General features: G+C 38.4%; 1 protein-coding gene and 1 long non-coding RNA gene across 2 annotated transcripts; both read left to right on the top strand.

Annotated features, from left to right (window-relative positions):
• Positions 1-989, top strand: LOC131000791 (uncharacterized). The gene is made up of 2 exons (XR_009093795.1): positions 1-66; positions 763-989. It is a non-coding gene; the product is annotated as an uncharacterized LOC131000791 (long non-coding RNA).
• Positions 990-14849: 13860 nt separating this feature from the next.
• Positions 14850-16620, top strand: LOC131000797 (putative germin-like protein 2-1). The gene is made up of 2 exons (XM_057926879.1): positions 14850-15110; positions 16036-16620. The coding sequence occupies exons 1-2, from the start codon at positions 14993-14995 to the stop codon at positions 16551-16553; spliced, it is 636 nt and encodes a 211-aa protein (XP_057782862.1). The 5' UTR covers positions 14850-14992; the 3' UTR covers positions 16554-16620.
• The last annotated feature ends 2567 nt before the right edge of the window (positions 16621-19187 follow it).

Here is a 19187-nt window from a genome sequence, read left to right on the forward strand (position 1 = left end):
AAGGTCAAGCGCGAGAGTAAGAACTATTCAAGAAGTCACAGTACCTTAGCAAAACTTTGCTATCAGGTGGGCAATTTCTTACGCATAAATAAAATGATATGCAAGTGTTATGCTTTAAAATGCAAATTGGATCTTCAAGTGTGGTATGCTTTATTACGCTTAAATGAGTTAAGCTTTATTATGCTGCACGTTAAATAATTTACGCTGTGCTGTTTATACTATTTACGCCCTATGTAATTTACGCTTGATTACGCTTATTTACGCTTGAATGCTTTACGCTGATAAGTTTATGCTTATGTGATTGATGCTTGCGTCTGTTGGGGGAGGCCTCCCTCAACAGTACGATGCCGTGTCCGCTGAGGAGGGCCTTCCTCACGGCGCGATGCCCGTGTCCGCTTAGGGAGGCCTCCCTAGCGGCGCGATGCCAGTATGCAGTATGCCAGTATTACAGCGTCTATTGGGGGAGGCCTCCCTCAATAGTACGATGCCGTGACCGCTGAGGGAGGCCCCCTTCACGGTGCGATGCCCGTGTTCGTTGGGGAAGGCCTTCTCCACGACACGATGTTTGTTAATGAAGATTGATGATGAAGAATGCCCTTATGCTATTTATGAATTTGGAAATGTTTAATGAGCAAAGGATATGAAAGAAACTCATGCCTCTTATGCGATATTGTGAAATTGTTAATGATGTTATGTTATATGCTTGGCAACTGCCCACTAAGTACTCTTGTACTTAGCCTTTCGATGTTTATGTTTGTGCAGGTTGAGCTGTGATGGGCGATGAAGTGTTGTTGCTGAGTAGAGTTTTTGTCGAACTTAAAGTAGGCTCAGAAAGGATACATGTCTTCATACATGTATCTCAGTTATGCATTCCGCTGTAAACACTGATTATTTCAGTTACACCTTCCGTTGCAAACTCTGATAATGTTTTAGCCAAGCCCCTAACGATGCCTTTTTCCTTTTAAGGAATATAATGCGTATACAAGTTCTTTGAGTACCCTTTTTATGCGAACTATGGCTTTTTCCTTTTTAAGGAATATTTCACACGTATTCAAGCTCTTTGAGTATTCTTTTATGCACCCCTTTCTAAACCCGCTTCGTAATTTCCCTTCCCCAGTCATGGTTTCCCGACTTAATTATCCCTAATTAAGGCCGGTCGTGACAGAGTGGTATCAGAGCAGTTCGTTTGCTCTGAGCCTAAGAGTTATTTAAGCCAAACTTAGAATGGATCACTAATGTGTCTAGAGTTCAATCGACAAAGCTCAGCACTTCATCGCATCACACTCAACGAAGCAAAATGGTAAGCTCTTCCAAGTTTTGAGTTAATGTTTACAAAAAGTGAGAACTATCGTAATAACAAAGTGAGTAACTGTCAATAGCTTTGTTATGTTGTTATTGAATGAAATGATTTATGCAAGCACGATTAAGTATGCCTATGGAATGAATCCCTATGAACATAGAGCTATTAAGATATGAGATCACCACTACGACAGAACACATAGAAGCAAACATAGAAGAAATTAGATTGTATCTTTTGGTGGCTATAGTGAAGGCAGCAAGATAAGTGATACGTATAGAATAAATTTTAAGCTCATGATTTTATAGCCGCTATAAATCTCCATGACTTATGCCTAAGTATCCAGTTTAGATGATGTGATATTATATGGTTAAGAATTTATATGACTCATGGATATGAGATGCTAAGGACCCTTAAAGCTTACTACATCAATGTTGTCATTGGAGTTATGACTTGTTTACAAGTTAGAATAAGTTGACCTTTACAAGAATTCTTTTGAGGTTTGTATTAGATTATGCTAGAGTGTACTAATTGGCACATATTTGCTATCAGAATGCCGCCTAAGAGAGGACGCCCTGCGAGAAACAATAACAATCGTAGAAACCATAACGTTGTACCAGAAGAACCACAAGATGCTCGAGGACATAACCCATCCCCTCCGCTCCCAACTAGGAGAGTCGAAGAACTCTTTTTAAGGCAGAACCCACCTACGTTTGACGGAACGAGTGAACCGGCTGAAGCTGAGATTTGGGTGCGTGCAATGGAACGCATTTTCAACTTTCTACGTTGTACTGATGAGGAGCGCCTATCTTGCGTCTCATTCCAGCTAACAGGATCAGCTGATTTCTGGTGGGAAGCACGTCGAAAAATTCTGACACCGGAACAATGGGCAAGTTATACTTGGGAAGATTTTAAGACAGGATTATATGATAAATATATTTCGAAAAGCTATAGGAAGAAAAAAGAAGCTGAGTTCTACGAGTTGAAACAAGGAAAGAAACCTGTGGTTGAATACGACAAGGAATTCTGCAACCTGTCGATGTTTGCTCCACAACAAGTGGACACAGATGAGAAGATGGCAGAGAAATTTTGTGCCGGTCTGCGACACGAAATTAGGATGGCCCTAGCAAGCCACGGAGGACTCTCATACACGGAGTCTCTGAACAGGGCACTTGACATTGAAGCTGCAATGCCGTCAGACAAGTCAGCCCCACTGTTGATCTCAACGCCAAACGATCCACCAGGAGCCTCGCATACTCTCAAAGGGAAGCGCAAGTGGGACAACAATGAAGACAATATCAATCCGATTAATAAGCGAGTATGGCAAGAATATGAACGGGCCGAACAGTTTATTCAACCAAGGCACGAGGCACAGACTAACCTCGAGTCAACTGGGGGTAGCCAAAGTCAGAGAGGAATTTCACCTTGCCCAAATTGTGGTAAGATGCATAGGGGTGTTTGTCGAGCTGGAACTAACGGTTGTTACAATTGTGGCCAAAAAGGTCACTACTCCACGCAATGCCCCAACAGACAACGAGGTTCAGCAATTGAGAATAATCACACCCCTTTGCCAGCAATACGTGGACACTTGCGAAATCAGCCTCAATCACATCAGTGAAAATATTATGGAGACACCGCAGACAAGAGAAGCTACGCGGGAACTTGAAGACAAGAAGAAGGAAAAATACCCCGAACTGTTTTAGCAGAGATATGTGTTTACCTTGTTTCTTAGTGTTATTGTTGAGTTGTGTGATACACTTTCGAGCATGCTTTGTGCTTTTTCGTGCCGTGTTATTCTTGCCCGAGTGCTGTTTGCTGCTTTTTCTTGTTGGTGCAGGATTCCGGAGTTTGGGAAGTTTTTCGTGAAGTTGTGAGCGTTTTTTGGATCAAGAGGCAACTAACGGGACAACTGCTGTAGCCAGAGGCGGCCGCCTTCTCTAGGCCACCGCCTACTTCTAGGCCACCGCTTTCTCTAGGCCACCGCCTACTTCTAGGCCACCGCCTTCTCTAGGCCACCGCCTACTTCTAGGCCACCGCCTTCTCTAGGCGGCCGCCTACTGCGTGATCTGGCAGTTACGAATTTTTTAGTTTAAAACCCATCTCTAGGGTTTCACTTTATCATTCTCGTCTCCAGCAGCCTCCATAGGCGATTTTCACCTCTTTCTTAAGGTTTTTAGAGTTTCACAACACTTACTTTCGATCTTGGATTCATTGGATTGCTTTGGATGTCAATTAACACTTCATCGGATTGGTTTTCCTTGGATTGCTATGTTTGTAAGAACTCCCTTTGATTCTCTTGGTTTTATGAATCTTTTGGTTAATTGAGTTTTGTGTTTTATGTATTTGATGAATGTGAAGATTGAAGTTCATTGTTGTTGATTCTTGATTCTCTTGGTTTTCTAAATCCTTTGGTTTATTTGAATCTTTATTTTGTGTTTTGATTAATATGATGATTGGAGATAATTGTTGTTGAGTTTAGATAATCTACGTGATTCGTAGTTTGTTGCTATTGTTTACCCTTTTCCTTTCTTGTTGATGAATATTTAGAGATTTCTTTTATGGAGATTAAGATTTTCTTGCATTCGAATCTTATGCTTGATTGAGTTTCTTGCCTAGGTAGTTATTAATCTTAGATGTTTACGAGTTTATGATCGTTTGGTTTAGTGTTTGAGTTTGAAACTCTAGTTGATTTCGTTAATGTTCAAATGCCATGTTCTAATTAGTTTGTCCATGTGTGTTTGCTTAACATTCATTTGATTAAATGTTAATATGTTATTTCGCCTAGATAATCGTTGTTTATGGTGTTGAATTGATGATTGCTTTCTAGATTGCTAGTTTAGAACCCTAGCTTTGTTTGCCTTCTTGCATTCTTATTGGCTTTCTATCTTTTGCCTAGTTAACTTTATATGCTTTATTTTAATTACGCATTAGTTAATCGGAGAGAAAGTGTCAGACCCAAACTTCTGATTAGAGTGTTTAGGTTTATTTCATGTTTTCTGTGCGTAGCATGATCAAAGCCCTGTTTAGCCTTCCTTGAGAGACGACTTGGGTTAGCTTATTACACTAGGACGACCTCGTACGATTGCGAGTCAATCCATTAGGTGTTTTGGGTTGAGTCAATATGCAAATTTCGGGACGAAATTTTTGTTAAGAGGGGTAGTATGTAATGGCCCGCATTTTTATTTTTATTTAATATGGTATCGCGATAGTTAATATCGCATCTTTTAGTAAATGAAACCCAGCTGCCAGTTATATATGAATCCAGTTAATGATCCTGATTTTTTTATCAGAGACAGAGTTATTATTTTAGCTTTATACTTTTATAACGTATGAGAAAAATGCGACGAGGATTATTGAGCCATTCAATAATTATTATTTTCAAGTTGTAACTGACTTAGCAAAGTCATGTTATTTATTAATCGAGAAACAAAAGCAGTTATATTTTATTAGTGCTACTAAAAGTCGAGGAATTATTCCGACTGCAACGCAGATTAAATCTACGGATTTAATTTAAGTTATATTACAGTTTATCAAGTTAGCAGGCAAGGAAAAACATATCAAGCAAGATACAGAAATGCGATGATTGAAAATCGAAACCAGTATTTTATTACAGTTACAGAATTACCGAGACATAGAATATACATCATTAATCCTCCACTACATTTTTTTCCCACCACACTCAAGTGCACCACTACTCTTTTTCTCACCAACTCCACTCAAATATTTATTTGTTTGGCACCAAATAAGTGGGCTGTCACCTTTTCCACCGAAAGCCATGCCTTTCACCTGTCAATCAGCCAACAATTCTTTCCATATAATCTCATTATCAGCAGCAACTCTCTCCATTCTGCACTAATAACCCACGTGAAGGAGGAACTCCATTCATTACTATTCTGCCAAACTTTAGAGGTAAGATTTGGCTTAACTCCTTCCATTTCTTCCTAAGCTCAACCTGCATCGTTTGAGAAACAATCTTTATATTTCAGTGTATCTATCCACTGATTCAATATCAATAACAGCAGCCACCAACACCAAATATTTGCAGGTAAATACTAAACTCATTTATTCAAATTCACCCCATGATTCACACCATCAAGCATGCTTCAGTCTTAGAATTCAGAATTCATATAGTTGAGCATATAAGCATCTTGAACTTATTAAGCACCCAATTACGCTTTCATGAACAAGTAGCAGTTAATATGTAGTCTAAACAAGCATATGAGTTTATGCAAAGCAAAGAAGAGATTACACATTATCCTTGCCTAATTCACGCTAAGAACCGATCAAAATAGGGGTGAGTATAACTTAGCTTTAGAAAGGAATGGGCGACTGCCCTGCTCTGAATTTGAAGACAACGATAATCGTGACTAGGACTAAACTCGCCGGCCTCCACTGGTGGCGACGACGGGGCCTCTGTTGACGTCGGGAAGGCTGACTGCCTTGACCGGTACCGAGCCGAGCAGCGGTTGCCCAAGGCAACGGCGAACCCCAACTGCCGGATGAAAGAACGCCGACTCAATCGCCGGTTTTCGAACGAAGAAACAGCGGCCTTGAGTTCCAGATCTTATGGCTCGATTGGGTTCCACTGTTGGAGAAAAGAAGTGGGTCTTCGGATCTGAGAACGAGAGGGAGAAGGTAGAGGCGGCTGTCGGAACTCTGCGACTCACGACGACGGCGGCTCCGGGAGAGGCGGCTGTCGGGCACTTGCTGCCAACAGCAGCGGCCGACGACGCTGCTCCCAGACGACGACCGACGCCGTTTGAGTCGCCGGATTCAGACGAGGATGTGACCGCGGCGCTGATTCCAGAGATAGGGATCGACTGAGTTCTGCGCGGAGAGAGATAGAGGATGTCGCCGGGGTTCGACGCGTCGGCAGTCGACGCTGACCGGAGAAGGCGGCCGGAGAAGGAGGGCTGATCGAGCGCCGAGCGAGCAGGCTGGAGAGGAAGGGGCGAGCAGCTCCTTGAGAGAGAAAGGAGAGTGAGACGGCAAGGTGTGCCGCCCTCTGCCAGGCACGGCCGCGCCGGCAGCGGCGGCGGCGCCCGCCTCGGCTGGAGTTGGTGAGAAAAGAGAGAGAACCGAAGCGTGCGTCTGTTTTGAGCGAGAGAGAGAGAAAGAGAACATGGCCGACAATTTTGAGAGAAGAAAGAGAGAGAGAGAGCGGCTCCTTGAAGAGAGAGGACCGAGAGTTGAGAGAGAAGGATTGGGCTTTTATTTTAATTGCTTTGGGCTCGATTTAATTAAGGAGTTGGGCTGATGCATATTTTATGATGGGCTATTATTCTAGTCCCATTTATATTTCGTTGGGCCGATTAAATTGCCTTTTTGGGCTAAGATTAATTCTTTTCAGTCCACATTAATTATTATTTGGACCCCTATTTTAATTATTTTGGGTCGAAGACTTTTTAAGTTGGGCTTTAATTCTTTTAAAGCTTGAGCTGAAGTTACTCCTTTGAGCTAAGCCTAGCAGTATCAATTTTTGATGGAGCCCAATTATTTATCAGTGGGTGAGCCGATTCGTATTCAGTAATGAGCTGCCCAGTTTATTAATTAATGTTTTTGGACTTCGGACTTTAAAACGAGCTATTATCATTTATTTCTTTAAAGCCACTGGTTTATTTAATTAATTGACTACTCTCTTTTGAGCCTATTAATTATTTGAGGTTACGCTAGTAATGATGTTTCTATCGAAAAGCCCGATAATTTCTACAATGTCACACCTCGTTTAAAGCCGAGTTAGTCATTTTTCAATCAAGTACAAATGCGAGGTTTATTTCACGACTAGAATATTCCGATGAGGAAGGAAGAATCACAGTTTTATTCGACCGCGCTAGACGAGAATTAGCTAAATCTATTAATGAGGATTAATAGTAGAATTCCCAATTATCGCTCAAAAGATTAGTTCATGCATACCAGATTCATGCATTGGTAATTACGCTTTCTCATTAATTGAGAATTTTCCTCGAGGCAATGTCTTATTTTACATTCTCATGATTAAGGTCAAGCGCGAGAGTAAGAACTATTCAAGAAGTCACAGTACCTTAGCAAAACTTTGCTATCAGGTGGGCAATTTCTTACGCATAAATAAAATGATATGCAAGTGTTATGCTTTAAAATGCAAATTGGATCTTCAAGTGTGGTATGCTTTATTACGCTTAAATGAGTTAAGCTTTATTATGCTGCACGTTAAATAATTTACGCTGTGCTGTTTATACTATTTACGCCCTATGTAATTTACGCTTGATTACGCTTATTTACGCTTGAATGCTTTACGCTGATAAGTTTATGCTTATGTGATTGATGCTTGCGTCTGTTGGGGGAGGCCTCCCTCAACAGTACGATGCCGTGTCCGCTGAGGAGGGCCTTCCTCACGGCGCGATGCCCGTGTCCGCTTAGGGAGGCCTCCCTAGCGGCGCGATGCCAGTATGCAGTATGCCAGTATTACAGCGTCTATTGGGGGAGGCCTCCCTCAATAGTACGATGCCGTGACCGCTGAGGGAGGCCCCCTTCACGGTGCGATGCCCGTGTTCGTTGGGGAAGGCCTTCTCCACGACACGATGTTTGTTAATGAAGATTGATGATGAAGAATGCCCTTATGCTATTTATGAATTTGGAAATGTTTAATGAGCAAAGGATATGAAAGAAACTCATGCCTCTTATGCGATATTGTGAAATTGTTAATGATGTTATGTTATATGCTTGGCAACTGCCCACTAAGTACTCTTGTACTTAGCCTTTCGATGTTTATGTTTGTGCAGGTTGAGCTGTGATGGGCGATGAAGTGTTGTTGCTGAGTAGAGTTTTTGTCGAACTTAAAGTAGGCTCAGAAAGGATACATGTCTTCATACATGTATATCAGTTATGCATTCCGCTGTAAACACTGATTATTTCAGTTACACCTTCCGTTGCAAACTCTGATAATGTTTTAGCCAAGCCCCTAACGATGCCTTTTTCCTTTTAAGGAATATAATGCGTATACAAGTTCTTTGAGTACCCTTTTTATGCGAACTATGCTTTTTTCCTTTTTAAGGAATATTTCACACGTATTCAAGCTCTTTGAGTATTCTTTTATGCACCCCTTTCTAAACCCGCTTCGTAATTTCCCTTCCCCAGTCATGGTTTCCCGACTTAATTATCCCTAATTAAGGCCGGTCGTGACAATGGAGCCTTTCATCGCTCGATGCCAATCAACTTCCGCAGCAAGCGTGGTGATGATGGCAGACTCCGGAGACCCCAAATGAAGGATCAAAGGAGATTCGGAGAAGTTTTGCTCAAATGCAGAACTGAGGGATTCCCAGATCTCTCCGAGGAAGAAACTCAAATCCTCAAAGTATCCCTGATATCATACAAAGATATCAAGGTAGAAGAACAGGTGTCCATTGCCGACGTCAAAAGGAGAATCCAGAAGTGTTACCACGAGGATCCTTTGGCATGGTGGGACAAGAACCAGCTCAGAGCCACCTTGAAAGTTAAAACTGGAAAGGAGCATGAGTTCGTAAGGTTCAGACCTATCCTGATGAACCCTCGAGATCAACAGGATATGATGAGTATAATCAAGGAACACCTTGATTTAAAGCTGATCGAAGAAGGAAGATCACCCTACAGCAGTCCTGGATTTCTGGTGAGAAATCATGGGGAGATCAAGCGAGGAAAGCCAAGATTAGTCATTAATTATAAAGGGATTAATGACATTCTTGAGTTTGACGGATACTTCATCCCAAGTAGAGAACACCTCATCAATTGCATCAGAAGTGCAAAGGTATTCTCAAAGTTCGATTGCAAATCAGGCTTCTACCAGATTCGCATGGAGGAAGGGAGTAAGAAGTTTACAGCCTTCTCAACTCCACAAGGACATTATGTCTGGAATGTCATGCCAATGGGGTTAGCCAACGCGCCTCAGATATTCCAAAGGAAGATGGATAATCTCTTCAAAGATTATTCTTCGTTTATGTTTGTTTATATTGATGACATTCTCATTGCATCAAAAAACATTCATGAACATGTCAGGCATCTGGAGATCTTTGCGGATGTTTGTCAACAAGAAGGACTTGTGCTGTCTGAAAAGAAGGCAGTCATAGCCACCCAGAAGATGGAGTTTCTGGGGATTGAGATCGATGAATCTGGAATTATTCTACAAGATCATATTGTGGAGAAGGTCCAGAATTTTCCGGAGGATCTCAAGGAGAAGAAGCAGCTCCAAAGTTTTCTCGGAGTTGTCAATTTTGCAGGGATGTTTATCAAAAACCTTGCAGAACACAGAAAGGTCTTCAGTCCACTACTGAAGAAAGATGTTCCATTCATATGGAAGGAGGAACATCGGGAGGGGATGAAGAAGTTGAAAGAGATTTGCAAAAATCTCCCGAAACTTTCAATACCACAAGACGAGGATGACTTGGTTCTCTACACCGACGCAAGTGATTCATGGTGGGCAGCAGTGCTCACAAAGATCACCCCTTTTGGAGAAGAACCTTGCAGATATTGTAGCGGTCTTTTCTCCAACGACGAGGCTGTGCGATGGCACATAAACGAGAAAGAGTTTTTTGCAGTCAGGAAGGCGTTCAAAAAATGGCTGCTATTCTTACTTGCTAAAAAATTTGTTTTGAAAGTAGATAACACTAACGTTAAAGCTTTCTTAACTAAAAAGTTTGAATCTAAACCTGAAAAGGCTAGATTAATTAGATGGCAAGCAGAATGCCAATATTATGATTATGATATTGTCGTTTTGAAATCTGATCAGAATGTTCTTGCAGATTTCCTTACAAGGGATGGAGCTCCCTGAGGTGGAGGCCATCGAGGCAAAACAGGCGCAGCTCTTTGAAAGTCTAGAGCTGCTACAACAAGAATGGCAAAAGTGTGTCCTACACACTAAACAAGCAGGAAAGATACAAGCGGCTGACGAAGCCAAAGTATCTAGCCAAATCGATGCCTGCTTCATAAAGATGTTCAATCTTCAGGAAGCAACCAACAAGCCGCTCTTGCGCGCTGTCCGTGAAAATCGGGCTAAAGCAATGCTTTCCGTACAGGGCGGATTACCTGTAGCAGGGGATTCAAGTACCCCTAGCACAAGTCCTGAGACAATGGTTTCACAGCCAGACTCTCGAGGAAAAGATGTTGTTAAGGGGTCACACCCTGAATCAACATGTCAACCCTCCACCTCTGGGGAAAAAGAGGGAGAGATCAATCTTAGGCCCTTGACAGGCCAAGTTAAGGTTGATACTGACTTTATTGAAATTTCTCCTTCTTGGCAGATGTACCAGGACAGGTGGGAGAAACTTCTCACAAGGAGGGGTATTAATCCGGGAAATTGCCGGGTTGATGTTGCCGGAAAATATCCAAGGGTTTGGACGACTCCAGGAGCCAATCCAAACGATGTCAAGGAATGGTATGAGTTTGGGGCTTTGGCCTCAGTTTATACCACCGCCCCAGCCTTCACCGAAATCAAGGGTCTACCAAAATAGATCCAGAAAACGATGTTCGACACATAGGAGAACAATGAGTCCCTCAAAAGGGGAGATGTTCTGGAATTGTACTGTTTCAGTGCAGCGCCAGAACCAGTCGGAAAAGGAATCCGTGAAGCTTTTCACTTCATTCAGCTTCGGAGACCTGATACGGGAGCCCTTAACAGGATCAAAGTTCCCGACTTCCAGGCCGCAATCGTCTCAACATTCACGGAGGAACAAATCTCCACTAGACGAGCATGGGGTCTATGGGTCTGTCTCACAGAGATGGACAAAATGAAGTCCAAATTCAAGTTCTATCAAAGCTCGGATCTGGGAACGTTCCTAGTTAATACCATGACAGGAACAACAACTCCTTTTGCCGAAGAATCCTTCGAGAAGAAACGGCAAATGATTTGGAAGAATAAGATTGCGGGGAGCCAGGAGACTCGTCGCAAGTTTTGCAATATGGCTCATCTAGGCCATCGGATCGAGAAAATCTGCGATCAATGCTCATCGCAGAAGGAGCCAGAATTCGGCAAAGGATTCTTTCCAAAGCCGGATAAAAGGAGGTTCCGGTCTGATGAACATGATAAGCATCAGACTCCAAAGGGAAGGACACCTCGGGCACCAAAAAAGGAAGGTGGCCGACAAAGCTAAGTGAATCATGTGATTCACAGCAAGGATCGCACCCACAAAAGAAACGACAAAAGTGGGTAGAAGAACAGGAGGACCACTCACCTAACGCTCCAGGACAAAAGTGAGTGGAAAGAAAAGTAGCCGGCCCCTACCAGCATTATCACAAGGCGATAAAGCAAAGGTCCAGCACCATGTGATGCCACTAACAAGTGTCGGCAATCAAGGCCGACAAAAGAAGGTGGATGTCATATTCAAGCAAGCTGGCCACGAGGATGGAATCCGAGGCCAACAACCAAGCAATTATAGAGGGGATCAAACCTCTATATAAACCGAAGTGCTGGAGAGAAGAAGATCATCAGAAAATCACAACACATTTTCATACACCACTTCCTCTCTCTAGAAAATTATCTTTGTAATTTTTTATTTTGTTTTCAAAGTTTTTCGTTTTTAGTTTTAGTTCCTTTTTAATTTTATGTACACAAGTATTGGCTACTATGAGTAGCTAAAACAAGTTAGTCTCCTCCCTTGGGGAGTATTTTATGAAATAAATTAAATTTTATATAATTCCTCTATAAACGCTTAGTTTTTGTCCAACTATTTCCGGTTGAGTAAAAATATTTTCTTTATTTTTCCAACAAAGTATTGAGTCGACACTTAGTGAAGGAGGAGGGTTGCAACCATCTCTTGCGAGTGTGTGGTTGGTGCGTGCCGGGGTGGCAGACGAGCCGTAAAACGCAACAAGACTGACTCCTGAAGAAGACCAGTCGACAAAGGTATAATGTTGGTTAAATTTAAGAATTATTTTGAAGTGTTACGGAAGCATGTTGGGCCTGATTAATTTATAAACTGAAACTGTTTAATGATAAATTGTAGAGGATTTGTTAAGGGGTAGTTTTGTCATTAATTATGAGTTGGGTATGGTTGATTTATGTTTTATGGAAGTGGGTATTTTTGATAGATAGGTTATGAAGGTGGGTATTTTAAATTTTGACCCTTTTCGGGCATAATATTAATTTTTATTATTGTTAAGTTTTCTTTATTTTTTAAAAAATAAAATATTATACATTTTTTAAAAAAACTCTCTCATCTCCCATCTTTTTATGAATAAATCTATTTTTTAATTCTTTTTTATATTTAATTTTTTTTTTAAAATTTATTTTACATTTTCATAATATTAATTTTTATTATTGTTAAGTTTTCTTTATTTTTTATTATTGTTAAATTTTTATTATTTTTATTTTTTTCAATATTCAGCTCAAATATATTCATTTAAAAATATTTTTTATTTATTTTTAAAATATGATGATTGAATTGGTATCAATTTTACATAAATATAAAAATATTTCATGTGTATTATACGAGGTGCAAATGCTAATTAAAAATGAAAAGAGAGAGAAAATATTTATAACTAAAAATTAAAATTTTAAACAAATTTAAAAGAGAGAGAAAATAGAGAACAAAAATGCTGATAGAAAAAATCGAAAATGAAGAAGAAAAGAAAATTTGCAATAGCCCTAAAAATAAGGAAGGAAGTTAGCTTTCATTGTTGGAAGTTAAAACTCTCGTCATTGGAAGTGCAAAACTTGGGCTTCACTTTCAATCCAACTTTTAACACATATGGGATCATCTGTCCCACAATTTAGTGTGTACCACCGTGTACCACTCTTAATTTGTCTATTTTATCATTATTTGTTGTAAAAATAAAAAAAATTATTATATTATGAACTCTAATTAATATTTATAACTAAAAATTAAAATTTAAAAAATTATATACCCTAACTTTGAATTAATTAACCTAAATAATCAATTATTAATTCAAATAAATATAAAAAATAATTATAAACCCTAATTGGATGAGTGAACCCTTGTTAATTATCTTCTTATTATATTAAAGCATAACAAATTAAAATTGTAGAAAATATAATTAAAAATTTTAATAAATTAAGAGTGGTACACGTTGGTACACACTAAATTGTGGGACAGAGGATCCCATGTGCTTTTAACACCCTCATAAGTCATAACAACATTATTTCTATAGTAGTGTTATTTGAACAAAATTTATTCAGATAAAAAAAGATTAATTATTTTAAAAAATTGATCGATTTAAAAATTTTGATTTAAATTTTAAAATAATTTAATTAATTTTATTATTTTTTCATATTATAATTTTTTAACATTTTTTTATTTTATTATTATTATTATTATTATTATTATTATTATTACTATTATTATTATTATTATTATTTTGGATAGTTTTTGTACTTTGAAAATAATAAAAATTATAAAGATAATGAAAAAATTACAAAAAACTACAATGTTGATAAAATAATACAACTAACTAAATTCTTTGTTATTTTGAACCAAAAAAATTAAATACAATTATTTTGTAAAGTATTTAATCATATTTTGTTCGAATATATTTTGTCCAAATAACATTATTAATGTTATTTCTATATAAAAAAAATTGTAATCCAACCGTTAAGTATCATTTTTACCTTATGGTCACATGGATTCGAAACCACTAAATGTGTTTATTAATGTTATTTAGAGGGACGGAGTCAGGAATTAAGTTCGGGGGGCTGAACTTGTACGGGGTTGGGAGCGGTAGCCCCTGAAAATTTTTTTTTGGGCATTCTGTATATTTAAGGTATTTTTTTAATTAAAATACGAGCATAATACTAATAATAACAAACAATATTTTCATAGATTATATAGTTTCAATATATCACAATTTGCGTTGCGACCTCTTGTGTGTGAACAATAAGGTTCCGATTCAAACCCCACTACTACTCCTCCCCAACTCCCCCAAGTAGAAAAAAAATAAAAAAATAGGTATGTTGTTTCTATGCTAGCACGGGCCCACGGCAGGAATTAACTAATTTGCCCACAATTTAGCGGCGAAAATGATTTGTTATTAATAGAATTTAATGACAGTTTTAATTACAACGGCGGTTTTTGTCGTTGTTAGTCAAACTTTTCCGCGACTTTATATATATATATTTTCAACGACCGAAAAGAAAAAAGAATAAACACTTTTCTGTTAAATATATATTTCAAAAATTTAAAATATTTATGAATTAGAAAGAATAAATGGTTAATTTTAAAAAAAATGGCTTAATGTAAAGGGATATATACTAGTTGAAAATTTATACATCGAAATGGATAGAATACGTTTCACTCTATCCGCTTAACATAATCAAATTAAAGTAGGCAATCTAGAACCCAGATTTATGGTCGGATATATGTGATTGAGCAATATAATAACTTTTGACCATTTCCTAGCATTTGGAGGCTTTGATAATTTTAAAGGTCTATAAATTTCAATGGAAATAATCATTCAATCTAACATTCCATCTTGGTATAGTGGAATGCGAAAACGACACCCCATTGTCTCATCCATCTTCCATGGTCCATACATTAATGGAAATTTGTGTGCATTTGATTTGGGAAACATGACGCTATATATAATGGTGTCACTAGGGCATCAATCTATAACACAACAGTTTGTAGAAACTACTGATCATATATATAGATTCATAGGATTAATATCAGTTGTATACAAAATAAGTTGTTTTTTCGTACAATCCGAAACAAATAACTTCTTTTGTAATATTTAAAAATGACTTTGAGAAGTATCTTACTCTCTGCTTTTGGCCTCATCAATTTTATGCGCCCCACCTTCGCATTTGATACCAGTCCTTTGCAAGATTTCTGCGTTGCAGATGCCACGACCAAAGGTATTTTTTTTCAATTATTTTGGTTATACAAAAATAGGAATAAATGAATAACTAGCTAGTCAGTTGAGTCAATGAATTTTGGATGTCTAGATCTATAGATTTTGATCCGTTTATAATTTATTAGATCTGGGCCTTACAAAAATAGGACGCCAAGGACGTAGACCATTGCACTAAATTTATTTTTATTTTTATGTCTTAACTTGACTGATTCAATTTCTAAACTTCATATTCACAATATTATAGTAACTTGTTTTGAATGACTGTAATATTTTTCTTATGAATATTATGGTGTAACCACTTTTTCCTGAACGATTATAGCAATTCTAGATAATTATTATGGTGAAATTATGAATCTAGATGATTATTAATTACAATTTTAATTAATATGCATTTTAGTTCATTTATGATTTATTTTAGAAGAGAAAAAATATGGATTTAAATCTAGATATATTCATATACATTGTGAATTTTATGAATTGACCCGATGAATTTAGACCAAATCTGAGCCCAAATAAAAAGTTTTGGTCCAAATCCAGCTTATTGTCATCCCTATCGTTGGCCCATAAAAGCATTATTTTAGCTAGCCTCACAAAGAAAGTTTATAAAAAGTATTTGTGAATATTTTTCAGCACTTAATCTTTTATTTCACTTTGGATGAGATCCTCTGTCTCACGATTATAGGTATCAGACGACTATTCCGCGTTCAAATTCTCCTATTGTATCCTTTTACTAAGGAAAAAAAAAACAACACATTTTTGTGCTTTAAATTAATTGTTAATTGTCAAACATGATTGGTTATATACATAATCTCTTAAGTTTCAATTCCTAATAGGATTCATCGAATTATATAGTACTCTTTTCAGCATTAACTGATTTACATTAGAAACATGTGTATATGATGCATGTAACAATTAAACATATACAGCATGCAAGGAGGCTGCAAAAGTTACATCAAACGACTTCTTCTTCAGTGGGCTGCATTTGGCCGGCAACACCTCAAACCCATACGGCGTCGCTGTGGCGACCGTCTCCGCCGCCCAAATTCCAGGGCTCAACAATCTGGGCATGACATTGATGCGCGTGGACATGGCAGCGAACGGCTTCTTCCCGCCCCACATCCACCCCAGGGCAACAGAGCTCGTCACAGTTCTAGAAGGTTCCATGGAAGTCGGGTTCATAACCTCGTATCCGGACTACAACTACTTCACCAAAATTCTCCAGAAAGGCGATGTTTTCGTGGTTCCCGTTGGGCTCGTGCACAACGTGCAGAATCTCGCCAAAGGGAACACCGTTGCGATGGTGGCGTTCAACAGCCAGAATCCGGGGATCACCAATTTCCCGAATGCCGTTTTCGAGGCTAAGCCCGCCGTCGACACCGATTATCTTGCTAGGTCGTTTAGGCTAGATAAGAAAACTATAGAAGACCTCAAAAAAAAGTTCTAGAATATAAAACTCTGTTATCAAATACTATAAGACTAAAGTAAATAATGTATGTTATGTGGTTTCATAAGTTACATGTACTTACTAGGGATGGTAGTGGATCTTGGACCCAGCCCAAATCCATGGATTCAGATCTGTTTTTCGGGGTCTGCATCTCAATTTTTTGAACCTGACGAATCTGGATTCGGATCTGGATCTCAATTTTTATAACAGATCTAGATCTTGAAATTTTAGATTCGGATCCGACCCAAATCTGACTCGTGGATCCGTTTCATTTAATATATATTTTTTATATTTTATATTTATTTCATTAATAATATTAAATATATTAAAAATTCAAAACAATACATTATGTCTTGAAAGAAACCTTAGTTTCTCCTACAGTAGATGTACCATGGATGATGGAGACTTTTCTTCTTAAAAAATGTAATTTGGAAGATTTGTTATCATTGACTTAGCATTGAGATTTGTTTATTTTGAATTTTTAGTGACTTACTTTTCTATGTTGAGACTTCGTATTGCATGAATATGTTTTGTGCAATATTTTTTATGATGGAAACTAGATATTGTTGATTTTGTGACTTTTTTTTAATTTAATTTAAAAACAGTATATCCATAGATTTAAACCCGTGGACCCGCGGATCTGGATCTAGATCCCAAATTTTTAGATTCGTTGGATCTGGGACAGATCTGGATCCCATAAATTAAAACGGATCTGGATCTGGTATTGATGAGATCCGATCCAGATCTGGCCTGTTGTCATCCCTATAATTACTTACAAATTAAATTATAGATTAACGTGTCTTAATTTCTTTTATTTTTTCACTAGATTTATTTTTAATTTTAAAGAAGATCAATAATGATTCCTAACTTATTTTTTCTTTGAAGACTCGAACATATTCCAACTTAATTAATGATTGAATGTGAAGCATCTTACCGATTAAATTATGCTTCATTGTCTATTTCTTCTCTAATTTATCATTATAACCTAACATTCTGCCTATTTATACTATAAATTTTTAGTTGATGATCATCACGGAGACCCCTTTAAATCTTGAAATAACAAAATTACCAATCCAAAAATCCAATAAGTTAGTTTGAACATGCCTAAAAAAAGAGATTATATATGATAAATATTATAATGTGTGGCAAACATTTACTCAATTAGCCCGAATCGAGAAATAGTTACAACCTAGCTAATAGAGATGGTCTGTAAATTAATAGTGAAATGGCCCCATTGATATTCATGTCCATATATCATGCATCTCTAAATCTTATGATTTTTTTCTTCATATTTTAAATCCTATCAAATGCTAGAACCAGTAATTTGGGGTTTATGTCTCCAATATAATTAAGAGCATCTATATTAATTGAGTCAATATTTAACTCATTAATTTTTTTTTTTTTCGCCAGCGCTCTAGGGTTTCTCTCTAGGGTTTTCTGAGTGAATAGTTTTTCGCCGCTCTTGGCGTGCGATCGTTCTTCCCTCTGCCGAGGGACAGTCTGTGGGTTTCTTCCCCTCTGGCTTCTCCATGGATCCAGAGGAAATCCAACGTTTGGTTACTAAATTGAAATTAACCGAGGAAGCAGAGAAATCTACGGTTCCGCTGGATTCTGCGCTGACGAAAAACCTAAGAGACTATACTAAACTTTGTCTGGTGGGAAAGATCTTCGCTCCCAAACAAGTTAACCGCGATCTTCTGTTGTCTCATCTCCCGATTATACTGCAATCTAAACAACGTGTTGAGGTGGAGGTTGTGGGGGCCAATATTTTTGTTGTTTATTTTACCCTTGGTGCAGATAAAAATCATGCGTTGCATGGGGGGCCATGGCACTTTTTTCAGGACCTTCTTTTGTTTGCGGAGATTGAGGGTTTTCAGAACCCAACGGAAGTTAAGTTTTCGGATTTTACTGGGTGGATTCAATGTCATAATCTTCCGGTTGCGTGTATGCATCTCGACGTGATTCGAAAGATTGGGGAGGAGATTGGTAGAGTGGTGGAAGTGGATATGGGGACGAGTGGTCATTGTATGGGAAGGTTTGCGAGGGTTAGGGTTTGTTGGTCACTAGACAAACCTCTGAAAAGATCTGTACGAATACTTCCGGATGGAGAGAAGCAAGGTGTTATTGTTCTACTCACGTATGAAAAGCTTCCAAATTTCTGCTTTAATTGTGGGCGAATAGGACATTTATTCCGGTTTTGTAACGACGCAAGGACCTGTATTGAAAGTGACTTTAAATATGGGACTTGGTTGAATGCTTCCAAAGTCATTGATTCTCGGAGAAGGCCGTATATGGGAGGTAAAGTTAATAATGACACACATTCCATGTCATCAACCAATCGGGGAGAAGACAGGACTGAAGCATTGCAAATCATAGGACCGATTGATAATAAAAGTAGCAAGAAAGCTAGTGTGGAACTGGACGATATGAATGGAGGAAACCCAACACTTATTGATATTCCTATCCTCATGCGAGAAGAGGCTTCCACTGCGGTAATGGAGATACAAGGCGGGACCGAGGGGAAGGGAATGGTGGAGACTGAGAGGACTGAAGGGGGGGGACCAGGAGGGCGGGAAGAAAGTTATTGGGACAGGAGCCAGGTGGAAGAGACAGGCGAGGACGAATAAGGTGGTG

Source organism: Salvia miltiorrhiza, chromosome 1, assembly GCF_028751815.1.
Source record: "Salvia miltiorrhiza cultivar Shanhuang (shh) chromosome 1, IMPLAD_Smil_shh, whole genome shotgun sequence".
NCBI classification, from domain to species: domain Eukaryota; kingdom Viridiplantae; phylum Streptophyta; class Magnoliopsida; order Lamiales; family Lamiaceae; genus Salvia; species Salvia miltiorrhiza.